We start from the raw sequence: 14,139 nt of genomic DNA, 5'->3' as shown, positions 1-14,139 counted from the left end.
GTGTAGAAGGACAAAATTGTCATTTCACCATAACTATGCCTAGGTGATAAGGCGTTCTTGGAGGGTCACTTTTCCCAAACGCCTACATATTTGTATGTAAGACACTACACAACATTTTTATATTTTTATTTTATGTTATTAATAGTAATAAAATAGATATTATTAGAGTAAATTATTCATATTGTGGGTTTATAGTATTAATATTTATTCTTATACTAGCTTCTTTTTGTTAGTTTCTTATTTGTTTATGTTCAATTGACAGACAAGTCAGTGACATAGTCTTGAACCCTTTAGGACTTTAAAAACCTAAATTGATAAATAAGAAATAACTTGAAGAGTTTATCCAATTGACACACAAGAACAATCAATAGGACTTCCTAGGACCAAAACAAGGGCTCAACCCTTATGTTCTATATTTTCTTTCCTTTCTTATTCTTCTTCTCATAAATGTGTTGATTTTCTATCTTTTGATATGGCATTTAAAAACCTGGATTGACAAATAAGAAATAACTTGAAGATTTTATCCAATTGACACACAAGAATAATCAATAGGACTTCCTAGGACCAAAACAAAGGCTCAACCCTTATGTTCTGTATTTTCTTTCCTTTCTTATTCTTCTTCTCATAAATGTGTTGATTTTCTATCTTTTGATATGGCATTTATACCTATTTCATGAGAATTATGGTAATTATTAGTTAAAGATCACTACTTATTACCATGAAACCTAGGGATTTACCCTAAGATTCATATGTTTTATTTTAAAAAACCCATCGCCTAGGCGACTAGGCAACAAGGCGCTCCCCTATTGCCTAGCTTCAGCTTGGCACTTTCGCAATTAGGAAGTCTTTCTAATCTTAACCTTAGATTAGAGAGAATGGATTGAAGATTGCAATCCAAGAGCAAAAGATAAGGTCTCTTTGGGAAGGTCTAACACTTAAGGATATTCATCCAAAAAAGCCCCACTCTTAAGGATGGAAACCATAATTGGATCTCACGCCCCTCTTGGGCATCTACTTCTCTATATCAAGGATTAAAATATCAATACACCTGGTACCCAACGTTGGATATTAGTGTGTATTGATCTGACTGATGCACCATTTTGTTTCTATTTTTATTTTTTATTTTATTAGCATTTTAGGGATGCCCAAAGCGATAAAACCTTTTAAATTCTTGTGTCTTTGACCTCTTGGTGTATCCATGCATATCTGGATGCACCAATATGGATACAATATGCCTGATACGGGGGCGTATTGTATCAATATTTTAATTCTATATCAAAAAAATGAAGTTCAATCAGCCCTAAAAGAACAATTCAATTCACACATACCAGTACCTAATAGATCCAGTTTCGAGAGCTAAAACAGTAGACAAGGGAGCAGTGTGATTCCAGATCTATTATTTTGCATAGAACATGTGGATCAATCTATAACTAGTACAATTCAAAAGAAAATTTTAAAATAATCAGATGCATTATGGAGGTCTTGGGAAAAAAAAAGGTAAATTGATTTGTTTTCTCTAGTCTTTCACTTTCAGAAAGTTGATTTTAATACATAAATTAATAACTGGTATCAGTTCTTTATTTCATAAATCAGTAAAACTTCTTATATTTTGTTGTTACCAATCAAAAAATTTGTTCCATTCCACACTGTTCAAATGCCTCAACAATTTTCAATTTTTTTTTGATAAATGTTCAACAATTTTCAATTTTTATAACATGTTAACCGTTAAGAACCTATCTAGCCAGGCCAACTCTTTCAGCATCACTGCAAGTTCTTTCTATAATTTCAGTTTCTCCCAATATTGCCAAAAAATGCAGAAATAATGTATAAAAATATGACATGCTTACAAGCGATTGGAATGTATCTCTAGGAATGGATGGATGAAACTTGAAGAAAACCCACCAAAAGTAAACATATTCTGTTGCCTTTTCATGACTTTCATTGACCCCCTTTTCTGTTATATTTGTGCTTGTACTCTTATTTTTTTTCTTTCTTTCTTGATTTATCTTTTTCATATTTCATAACTCCCCTTTACTGTTAATCTATTGATAACATGTAGTTTTTCCAAGATCTGGACATGCTACATGGAAAGTAAAATAAAGGAGGTAGAACAGCAGGAATGCAGGACCACTTATTAAAAGTTAAGTTCAATAAATATGAGGTGCAACGTAAGAAATATTCATAATCAACCTTCTCAGGCCACTTTCATAATAAAGAATAACAAAAAACCGCATGCAATAAATGAACAAGATCTCCTTAGACATTATCGCATATTACTTAGGTCTATTTAAAGAAATATGCAGGGAAATTGGTTGGTCACAAAAGGATGGCTTTGATACATTTGGCCATCCCCATTTACAATGATTTTAAAATTTCATGTCCAATCTAATAGCAAATGTGCTAGTCCACAAAACTCAAATCAAAATCAGTTCAGATAAGTCCAAGGCTGCCAATTGCTACACAAAAGGTATGCTTGGAGGGAACAATAATAATAATACAGATACCTTATAAATATAAGTTTCAAATCTATCCAAGCAATAAAACCCACAGAAGTTCCATAAACGAGAAGAGGCATACCTGGCAGGTTTGCAATTTTGCTTCCATCCCATCAATGTACGCTTCACATCGAGCAACCTGATCTTCCTTCTCCCTCTTTTCTCCTTCAGTTTGGCCAACTGTTTGTGTCAACCGTCGGACTTCATCTTCAAGTGACTGCTGCACTTCCTCTCTAGTAACAGTTTCTGTGGCATAACGTTTCAGTTCTTCATCAAATCTTTTCCGTGCAGCTTCTGCACTCTTTAGCCTTTCAGCAAGGGCATTTTTCTCCTTCACTACTCTCTACCATTTGAAGATTGTATTCCACATTTAGATTAATCTAGTCCACAATCAAAAGGAAGAAATCCACAATAATAGCTATACAGTAGAACCAAGTCATAGACACTTAAAGCATAAACATACTTCAGAAGAAATATGAGCCAGTCCTCGTATCTTTTTAGAAAAAAAAAAAAAAAAAAAAACAAGAGTAATGCAAGTTCTAAATATAAATTATGCAGATTTTTTAGTACAAAATAATTGCACCAAGCCTAAAATGACGTAGTACAAAATGGAAAGGTACATAAATTAGTTAAATTGGCATCACCTACAATGTTTAACTCAACCCTATGCTTCATTTTCCAGTCTGGCCAGAAAAGCAGCAACTAGAAAATTTGAAATTGCAAGTTTGGTCATATATTCCATTAATGGGAAGTGGGAAAATGGATGGGTAGGCAGATTGGTGGTGAGTAAATTGAGACTGCAAATATGATAACAACAAGGATATTTCTGCATTTACTAGTGAGGCCTATCTTTTCTTTCTAATCTTTTATCTTTTTTCTGCTTGGGGATCCACCAGTTTGAGCTTGTCTTACACCACAGATTCCAATCCCAGATATAAGAGGGTTGTGTCAGGTTGGTAACTGATGCTAAAATTTTTGCCAAACTCTCTTGATCATGGGTCCGAATTTAAAATTGATGGCAAAACAGGATTCATGTAGCTGACCCCATATAGTTAGGATAAGCTTGGATGATTTTTTTGGTAATAAAATAAAATTTATTAAAATGAAAAAAGAAATTACAGAGAAGAGTGACCAGAAGTCACTGGAGAGAGAGAGAAGAGGGACAAAACAGAACTTTAAAGCTCAACACAAGCACTCCAAGCCAGCCTAGCCTCAAAAAGACCAGAAGAAACCAGAACCCACAGAATCACCCCAATACAAAAGCTCTACAACAGCAAAGGATCCCCAAAACAGCCCAAAGACAAAACTCAAAACCAACAAAGACAAGAACCACCACAAAAACCCCACCAGCATACATCTAAACTTGGAAAAAAAAAAAAAAGAAAACCACAACCATCTCACAAGCTACAACCTTTGATCCGCTAAAAACCAATATCTTCTTATGGTTTTCTTGATCTTCAGCAACTTCTTATTTGGTCCAATCCCAAAGAGACTTCCTTTTAGTCTAGTGAAAGCCTTTAAACCCAAAACATTTCTATGTTTTTTTAAAGTCTTCCATTTTCTGCAACAATCTTCCTGGAAACGAGCAAGAAGAGTTTTCATTAATCCTTTCCAGCTCCAGGACTGTTCTTTCCAAGAAATGAGCATCAACCAATGCTGTAGTTCTTTCATTATCAGCTTCTTCCGGTCTAATTGTACTCAAGTCATTACAACTCTCATCATCAAAGGTGGATGTGCTTGAAGAACTCCATCATTCTCCCCTTCCAGGCATCTCATATCATTCCTTATCTCTTTAAACATCTTTCTTGTGAAAGGCTCACCTCCCTACACAAGCAAACCTAGAGCTTTACCTACCTCCGCTGCCTTATCAACCACTTTGTTTAAGTCATTGGTCTTGTCGATGTAGTGTGTTTTATCCAAATAAACTTCCTCCTCAGTTGCCTCACTTAACCTCTCATCCTTGTCAGAAGAGTCATCACCTTCCTACACTTTTTCTTCTGCTGAAGGTCTCGTTCGAGAAGATCTCTTCCTTAAGTAAACCTTAGAATCAGAATCAACCAACAAAAACACTTTATTTCTTCTCTTTTCTTTCTCTCCAATTTCTTCTACAGATTCAAGGCCAACCATAACAGGGTGGAGTCCCTCTTCTAAAATTTCCTCTATCCTTTCCAAGCTTGAACAGTTTTCCAGAGTCACCCTAGAAAATAGAGGATTGTTCAGCTGAACTAGACTCTGGGTTAATCCCACACTGGGGCTAGTAGTGTGATCTGGAACCCCTATGCCTTCATCAACTTCATCTTTCTTTTGGTCAAACTCCGAAAATAAAAAAGGGTCAAGATCACAAACCTTTGAACCAGAAGCTTTGTCTTCCATGACAACTCAGTTTAACAGTATATAGTCAATCAACTCCTTTTCTGCCTCAAATCTCAGGACAATATCCCCCTTAGGCTCCCTCGGTTGAAATGGGGTGAGTTCTACATCCTTGTCTTCAACACACTTCTGTTGAAATGAACCTTTCTCCTCGAGTCACCACCAGCGTAAAGATACTTTGTAACATAGCATCTGTATTCTCCCCTTCCAAAAACGTTTGTGATATTCTCTTGGACACGTCTGAAACTTTCATCCAAATTTGAACTTCCTGAATTTTTGTCTGAGGCCCTAATCTTGTTAAAAGAAATAGAATCCACCCCGAGTGGATTTTGAGCTTGGTCAACCCTAAATATTTCGTTCGAACTTAAAAGACCCCTCATTTAAAACCCTTTTTTTTCCTTTTGGGACGAGATAAGCTTGGATGATGATGATCTTTTCTACCTGTGGCTCTTAAAAAATTAATAACAAGGTCACTCTCTTTAACATTTAAGTGCCCAACTACTTGTGTCACACTGCCACTACCTCTTATCTGAACAACAACTCACCCACCTTGTGATAGACAAGCAGACATTGGAATTCCAAGGATTAAAGATAAGCCAATCTCTTAGCCATCCCAAAACTTAATTCTCTTCCTAAACATCAACCTACATTTAATAAAACAAAAAGGACCATAAAAAATGGCCTTTATGATGTGGTCAAGAATCCCGGGAAAACATTTAACTAGAGAACAACAGATGGAACTCTCTTCATATAATTGTGTATTGTGTCACAAGAGGAAGGTAAAGGTCAACCACCTGTTTATACACTGCTATTTTTAGCACAAAGGTATGTGAGTTGTGAACACTAATTGAATGGACTGAATATCATTTTGTGTTCCCTTTTTTATTTTTTAAGAAAGGTAAAGTATATTATATGAAATCAAAAGTATATGGTCCTCTGTACAATGAGTCGCTGTACAAGTAGGGAAAATGGATATGGAGTGTCATCCCATCGGCAATCTATTTGGTGCTAGGGGACAAGAGAAACAAAGAATTTTTTTCATAACAAGGAGGCAGACCAATCAATATGCAGACCAATGATGTCAATGTCCAATGCATGAAATAGTGCATGAGATGACTGCTCACAACACCAATGTACCCAACTTGGATGCAAAACCACAGAATTTAAACCTTCATTTTCCAAAAGTAATCAGGGGCCATTACTTGGTATACTGGTAAAATCTCAGGTAGGCAAGAGTGAGAACATGGGTTCAAGTTTGAGGGCGGCCACTTTGTGCAAAAACCGCCAAAGATTAGGATTGTACTCAGTCTACCCCCCCGCAAGACCCCAGATAGCTGGGATAAACATTGGGTATAGAGTTATAACCTTATTATATTTTCCAAAAGTAATCAATATGTTATTGTGCGAATCTGCAAAAAATTTACTGAAATTTCAACTAGTAATTTACCTTCAGTTCATCACGCTTCCGGGACTTTAGCTGTGAAAGTTGTGTCTCTGCCTCATGAAGACGATCCTGAAGATTTTTTTTCTCAGTTGAGAGCTTTGCAATTTCATCATCTCGTTCAGCACGAAGCCATTCGAGTTGACTCTCAACATCTTGTATCTGTTCAGAAAGTTCCTTCTTTTCTCGTGTAAAGCGGTCCATTTCAGCCTTCAATTCAGCCTGCCATTTTTATCAAAAGAATCAGCCCTCCTAACCTCCACAGAAAACAGCAACATATGATGGTATATAACTATCATAATGATCAGTCCAGGCATGAAATCAGGTACCTTAAGATGGCTATTAGTTGCCTCAGATTCACTTAACCTCTGTGACAGAATTGCTTTCTCTCTAACCATATTGGAAAGTTCAGCTTGCCTTTCTTCACGAAGACGAATATTTTCACCTTCACTAGCACATAACTGATGCCAGAGAGCTGCCCGATCAACATTGGCAAGTTCAGCAACCTCCCTCAACATGCTCAGAACTGACCTAACAATTCCTTGTTCCTCATGGACTAAGTATACCAAAATGTTCATATCTAAATCTACTTCACGGCAATTATCTGTACTGCTAGTAGCACGGTCAACAAGCCCTTTCAACATCCTCCCACGATAACCTTCATCATCATACAATTTAAACAATATAACATATAGCACCCTAACAAACCCATGCACTCTGGAATCTCTAGAAAGGGCCAATGTCTCAGAAAGACCAAGTACTGAAGCAAAATCATCTTGGCTCCACAATGACTCATCAGATTTTCCCTCTGCTACCATGTCTTTGTGCTGAAAATTCTGAACAATGGATTCTGAACTAGCATTCAATCTCTGACTACGTCGCCTTTCCAAGACCATGGCTACAGAATGATCCAAAATGGCTCCTCGAGCTATGGATCTTTCAAAGATTTTGGATGCCTCAACAGAAAGGCAAGGAATGGATAACATCTCTATTAGAATATAAATGTCAGAAAAATGATGGCTTGCATGCCGAACCTGCTCATCTATTGCATGCAACTTTTCAGCAGTGAGTCCACTTTCATCACACAAGTAAAGCCCACAAGCTGTTGCTGTTGCTGAGCAATTTTCACTGAGCTCAAAGTCAGAATCAATATCTCTCCACATTGCTTCAGCAACATCAGCCCAACTAATCACAGTTTTCGTTAGAACATCCAGGACACATGGAGAAACTTCAGCACCCAAACTTTTTAGTCGGGAACGAATAGCTCTCACCTACAAGGTGAAAAAAAAAAAGTTTCAAATGTAATACATGATTTCCAAATTTCAGCTAACAAAATAATTCAGAGGAAAATATTCAATTTAAGATTTGTGAGGTGTCTGCATGCATACTGCTTGAGGAAGATGCTGGCATTGGGATGCAGCTTTGAATATAAAATTCATGGTTGCTGCAAGTGGTTCATCATTTGAATCTGTCAATAATCCAACAGCTTGAAATAGAACACGTTCCCACACTTCACTGCCAAACTCCAATTGACTAAGAGCTCCCAAAACCTGAAAGAGAAATTAAAAGATGCACAGAATAAATAATGCAAGATTAAGAATAGTTTGAAGTTTGTAATACAACTAAAAGTTGAAAATCATATCTTAAAAAGGGGAGAGGACATCCAAAAAAACAATACTCACAGGCAGTTGCAGTGCAGGTTCTGCATCTGGCTTTTGAAGTCGATCTAGCAGTGCACAAGCAGCAAGTGGATGCTCTGAATGGTCAACCAATTTTGGTACCAAAGCAACAAGGTCTGGTTGCAGATATTTAGGAGCTTTATCCAATACAAGAGCAATCTTTTGTGCAGATTGAGGCCTTCTCCTAGGCTCTGGACATCCTTGTGGAACAGCACCATCAAGGGCTCTCAGTGAATTTACAATCAATCCCAAGAGCTCCTCTGACTGCTCAGGCCACTTTGTCTGAAAAGCAATTTAATGAACCTATTAATACATTTAAAATTGGCTCACAAATCCATTAACTGACATCTTGCTTGGAAGACCCTTGAATGGATGTATTTAGTGTTGTTTTCTAATGCATTTATGAGCACAAGTTTACCATAGAAAATGAACCCATTTCAAGTTTCCAAGGAAAGAAATGAAATCTTTCAGGATTTCAAGAAACCTTCCATCTTTCCAACAATAGGAAAGGATTATATGTTGGATGAGGACATCTATAGTTTATGCCAATGAAAACTATAACGAAATGATTTCTTCCCAGTGGCATCCAAACATGCTATGAACCCATAAGTAAACCAAAGTGTACCTTAGGAGCTCGGATGAAACCACTATCCATGATAACCCCTGCAGTTGTTTCTGGAGGAGAAATAGGCTGTCCAGGAACTGTCTTTTCAGGCATATCATTTGTATTCATGTCTGAGCTTTGTACAGCATATGTATTAGTACTTTCTTCTGCCCCAGAGTCCAACCTCTCATTTACAGGGGATTGCACAGATTCTGTTGCCCCATTTTCTCCACCAGGTTCCAATGGACTTGCAGCTCCATTGCCATCAGGGGAAAGCTTTGAGCTTGTATCAGAAGAATCATCACTAGATCTTCCTTCTGAAGGTTGGCAACACTCAACCATTATATCTAAAAGTAAGTCAATGATTGCCTGCTGCAGAACTTTAACTCCCATCAACAAATTCATCAAACTAGGGGAAGATTCACCACTTCGTGTGACCTCCTTCTTCCCATCATTACTACAAGACAGTTTGGTTGGGAGAAGCAAGCGCTTTACTTTAGCAGGATCATCAAGATAAACACGAAGTCCAGTCAGAAAACCAGCTATTGCACCAGCATCCATTAGAAGCTTTTCTCTTAAAGTAACCTGTGGCTGTGAAGGATTATCTCCATATGTAAGGTGAAATCCAGCTCTGGCAAGAAGGTTTCTAAAGATGTCTTCTTCATCTCCACTTATCCCTTCACTGTCTTCAGAATCAACAAGTTCATCAGGGTCAGTTGACAAAGCATCACGATCATCTTCAGAAGCCAAAACCTGATCAAGCAAAAAAATGTTGAGCATAAGTACCAGCAAAAGAGAGGCTGTAAACATAGTCAAAGCACTGCTAGACAATTTAGTGGATACCCCATAACTGGAAGAATTACAGAATGGAAAACACTAAATTTTGGAAGTGCACCCATCAAAATATTGATTTATATCTAAACTATTCCATAACCATGTCTTTTTATTCATCATCAAAAGATGCACTCTTATCAGAAGTCGCACCTCTCTGGGAAGAGATGGTATCAAAAGATGCATCTCTCAACTAAACAAATCCTTATCCCAACAAAAAGTTCACCTCTTATCATCAAATTATGAACATTCTCTCATCAACACCCGTCTGAAAGGCAATGGCATCAAAAGGTGCACAAAAGTCCCATCTGTCAACAAGACAAGCTTATTAAGGCATAGAGCTATCACCATATAGAAGGGCCCTTCCAACACCCAACATCACAAGGCCATCAATAATTGAGTTCAGCCCTCTAGGAAATCCATCAGCCTTGAAAAGGCAAAGAAGACAAAATGTCCATAATGTCATTGAGATAATGAACAAGACTGCATGGCCAATACCACGTGTTGCTCAATTGAATGGCATTAACCAAGTCTTCTCAGTGACTTAGGGAAGTAATCACTTACTAATTCAGCTCCAATGAGGAAGCCTACACCATAGTTGACATCTGGAGGGTGTGCGTCGTTGGAGTCTAAAAAGAAAAGGGGGAAGAGATGGGTTTGGGCGATCACCAAATATGATAAAAGTGGAAAGAAGGGGTTGGTTTAAGGAACCAGGGGATTTTCTTGCTGATGGCCAGACTTCTGTGGTGGAGAGTGAACTTTGGAAGTGCTTACTTGCCACCAATAGGCCTGCAGAGAGTTGCACCATTTCTGAATCTGGGGATGCAAAGGTGGATCCTCAAGAATTCAGCAATCACAGTTGCATCGAGACTTGAGGAGGACGTTCCTAAGGGGCCTGGGGAGCTAGAGGAGGGAGAAAAGAAAGATGGGAAAGATCAGTCTGTCACCGATGATAATCCCGTAATGGAAAACGCAACCAGAGAATAGGGGATTATAGTTGCTTCCGGAAATGGAGGCAATAAGAATCAGAGTCATATCGGAGGCCATTTATGTTTTGAGGAGGCGCTGGTTGGAAAGCTGAGTGTAGACTTGGGTCGAAGGAACAAGATTGAGAAGGAGAAGAAGACATCTAATGAGGTGATCAGGTGAATACTAAAAAAATTCGCAGCTCAAGAAATCATAATGTTGTGCTTGTAACAAATTTTTTTCCAGGCTAAAGCTCGGTCCAGTTGGGACAGGTCCTACAATGAACTACAAATGGGTTTCAGGAGAAAGGGTGCAAATGGCAATGCGATAGTTGGAAGTGATCAAAGGGGGTCTACGATGCAGGTTCAATCATCGGATCCCCTATTAGAGAAGGAGCAACAAGTTAACCAGGTGGGTGTTGAAGGTGTTGCCTCTGGTGAGAACTTGTCATTAAAAACAAGCGGCAAAAAGGAGGATGATTCAGGTGGCGTATCTATCCAGAAATTAGTGGAAAGAGAAGTAACAACCGGTAAAAGCTTGGGCTTATTTTTTTGATAACGAGGTGGATGTTGAAGGTGTTGCCTCTGGTGAGAACTTGTCATTAAAAACAAGCGGCAAAAAGGAGGATGATTCAGGTGGTGCGTCTATCCAGAAATTAATGGAAAGAGAGGTAACAACCAGTAAAAGCTTGGGCTTTTTTTTTATAACAAGGTGGGTGTTGAAGGTGTTGTCTCTGGTGAGAACTTGCCATTAAAAACAAGCGGAAAAAAAGGAGGATGATTCAGGTGGCGTGTCTATCCAGAAATTCGTGAAAAGAGAGGTAACAACCGGTAAAAGCTTGGGCTTATTTTTTTGGGGTGGTGAGGAATTTGCTAGAAGGGCCTTTGAGGAGTTCAAGAGGAAAAGAAGGGATGAGGAAGTTGAATAAAAAGGCTTGGTTGGAAGGAGGCAAGATTTGGGATGAGGACAATTCAGGGCAAGAAGATGGATCCAGTGGATGAAGATTGAGGTCATGCTCATATCACAAGTAGAGGCTTAGTCGGTTCGGTTGTCTGTCTGGTGGTGGTCTCAGTTCTAGGGGTTTTCTTTTCTTGTTTGGGGTTTTTAGTTGTCCTCGGGTAAAGTTTGGTTTTTGTATGTTTGTGTGGCTTTGGGTTTATTTGGGATGGTTGTTGCCTCTATAAGGGTCTTTTGATGTGCCTCTTTCTTGGGTGATATCTTATCATCTTTCCTTTGAATTCTTTTTTCTCTAAATGAAATCTTTTTTTTTCCTTATTCATCGAAAGAAAAAAATAGTTGTCAAGACAACGCCAAGGTGATGACAAGGTGCCCATGAAGGGTCACCTCATTTAAACACAAAGCTATTTTGCAAATGGCACTGTGAAATATTATGTATATTATTTATTGTTGAGACTATAATAACAAAAAAGATAGTATTAAACTAAGTTACTCATTTTGTGGGTTTATAGACTACTTTTTTTTTATTATTTTCTTATTTGTTAGGCTTCAATCAACACACATGTTGGTGCATGGTCTTGAACCCATGAGAACTTCCAAAACCTAAACCGATAAGCAAGGAAGAAATTAAAATTGTCCAAAAATCCAATCAAGACATTCATCTTCTTCTTCCACCCTTTCTTTACTTCTTTTCATAGGACAACAATAGGGGTGCAACCACTATATATTCTGAATTTTTTCTTTTTTCTTTTTCTTCTCTTGAATATCTTGATTTTCTATGTTTTAATACAAAGTTCGTACTTTTTTATGTGAAGCCTATATAGAATTATAAGTGAGACATGGTTGCTGGTTGCTATGGAACCTAGGGAATTACACAAGGATTCATGGTTCTATTAAAAAAAAATCCATCAACTTAGGTGATGCCTAGGCAACTAGGAACAAGATTCCACCCTGTCCCCTAGCTTCGCCTTGGCGCCTTGAAACTATGGCCTAGAACTTCTGTCCAAAAACGCAGAGAATATTGGCATTTGCATAGTCCAAAACCCCACTTACACCAGTTCACCCATGATTGCCTACAGAACTTCCATAAAACTGTAGTCTTATCTCACTCATAACCGAAGAGAAAGAAGAGGAGAGCCCTAGGAGGATGATAACCAGGGACATGGCCTTGTCAATATTTGCACCGTTTATATGTTTCCAGTTAATAAGCTCTCCATTTATGCGCAAATAGAAAAAGTAATACTTGGAGGATGGCTCCATAAGTTTCTTTTGAATATCACTGGGGAAGACCCGCCCCCCCCCCTTTAAGTTCTTTTTAGGTCAAGACTCATCACCAGCCTTCTCAATGCTTGAGACAAGGACTAGTTCCCATAAAAAAAATGTGACTTTGTTTCCTCCAAATCTATAAACATGACTACATTAATGATAGCCATTGACCAGTAAGAACCTCCTTGGACCCACTCATCATTCAAAAAATCATAAAATGCTTTAATGAAATTTCATCCCATGACAAACATATGGCTTCCATTAGGTCCAAAGGCATGCCTCCACTATTCGATGGGAGTAACTTTTTATATCACCAACAGGGACAATGTTGTGTTCTGCTTAATGAGAGAATCTTGTATGAAATTTGAGGACTGAGAAATTTCCATTGTTCAGTCCAAGTAGTCCAAGACCTCCAGGTACCCTCCTCCTCCTCCTGCTTAATGAGAGAAACTTGTATGAAATTTGAGGACTGCAAAGTTTCCTTGTTCAGTCCAAGACCTCCAGGTACGTTTCTTCTTCTTCTTTAAGAAATAATTTTGGGATGAAACAGGGGCTTTGCCTCCTCCTCCTCCTCCTCCTTCTGTTTAATGAGAGAATCTTGTATGAAATTTGAGGACTGAGATCCATTGTTCAGTCCAAGTAGTCCAAGACCTCCAGGTATGTTTCTTCTTCTTCTTCTTCTTCTTCTTTAATGAAGAAATATTTTTGGGATGAAACAGGGGCTTCGCCTCCTCCTCCTTCCTAAAATCACACTGGTACTCCTTTCTTACTTTTAACAATCCTCCGATATTTCTTTTAGCCTGAAACAGGGTCTCCACCCCCTTAAACACAGTCCACATCGTCCTCTTGGACAACTTATGTTGGGAACAAAACAGGGGCTCCGCCCCCCTATTTTCTCTCTTTTCTTAGCTGCACTCCCCTATTTTTGTTGGCCTGGATGCTAGCTATGGCATTTTATGTTTTATTCAAATGATTTTATTGCTAATAGCTAGCATAGATGTATGTTGGTTAGTATAAAAAAGCAATAAAGTAGCTTAAGAGGGGTAGGAATATTTATTTTATACTTTCAAATTCCATCGCCTAGGCTCGCCTAGGCACCTTGACAACTGTCCCTAATGATGGATGATGATCTAATGTGTACTGAGAAATATGCAAACAGAAAAGCCTGGAAACTGATTACCAAAAATAGAATAAGGGGCTACCACATGACTTCTATCAGTCCCCTTAAAGAAAAAATACAGGGGATAGAGGCAAGCGTTTACCAACTTGGGATTCAAGTTCCAATTTATAACCCACCTCTCCATTTTCAACCTACTTATGGTAAGTAACCCATTTAGCCATCTACCATTATATTAAAGCCTTAGGCTCCATTTGGAAGAGTACAAATACAAATATGTAGTGCAAAACCTTATATTTTCTATTATTTTGTATGTATTTGTACAGTACATATTTGTATCTGTACTCCTTCCAAGCTGAGCCTTAAGGACAAATTCCAAACACCAAAGTGACATTTAGCCTCCTATTTGAAGG

At 38.1% G+C, this 14,139-nt stretch overlaps 1 protein-coding gene across 1 annotated transcript in view; it reads right to left on the bottom strand.

Annotated features, from left to right (window-relative positions):
• Positions 1–14,139, bottom strand: part of LOC148869470 (uncharacterized) — a 45,291-nt gene that overhangs the window by 10,563 nt on the left and 20,589 nt on the right. The window contains exons 4-9 of the mRNA XM_088973738.1: positions 8,611–9,342; positions 7,989–8,267; positions 7,695–7,856; positions 6,636–7,577; positions 6,313–6,528; positions 2,578–2,838 (exon numbers count right to left, since the gene is read on the bottom strand). Coding sequence (XP_088829864.1) covers positions 2,578–2,838; positions 6,313–6,528; positions 6,636–7,577; positions 7,695–7,856; positions 7,989–8,267; positions 8,611–9,342 — 2,592 coding nt within the window. The remainder of the gene's footprint in view (positions 1–2,577; positions 2,839–6,312; positions 6,529–6,635; positions 7,578–7,694; positions 7,857–7,988; positions 8,268–8,610; positions 9,343–14,139) is intronic.

The sequence above is a fragment of the Nelumbo lutea genome, chromosome 2 (assembly GCF_056320005.1).
Source record: "Nelumbo lutea isolate HS-2025 chromosome 2, American lotus-T2T, whole genome shotgun sequence".
Lineage (NCBI taxonomy): Eukaryota > Viridiplantae > Streptophyta > Magnoliopsida > Proteales > Nelumbonaceae > Nelumbo > Nelumbo lutea.
This window is presented reverse-complemented; position numbering and strand designations above follow the sequence as displayed.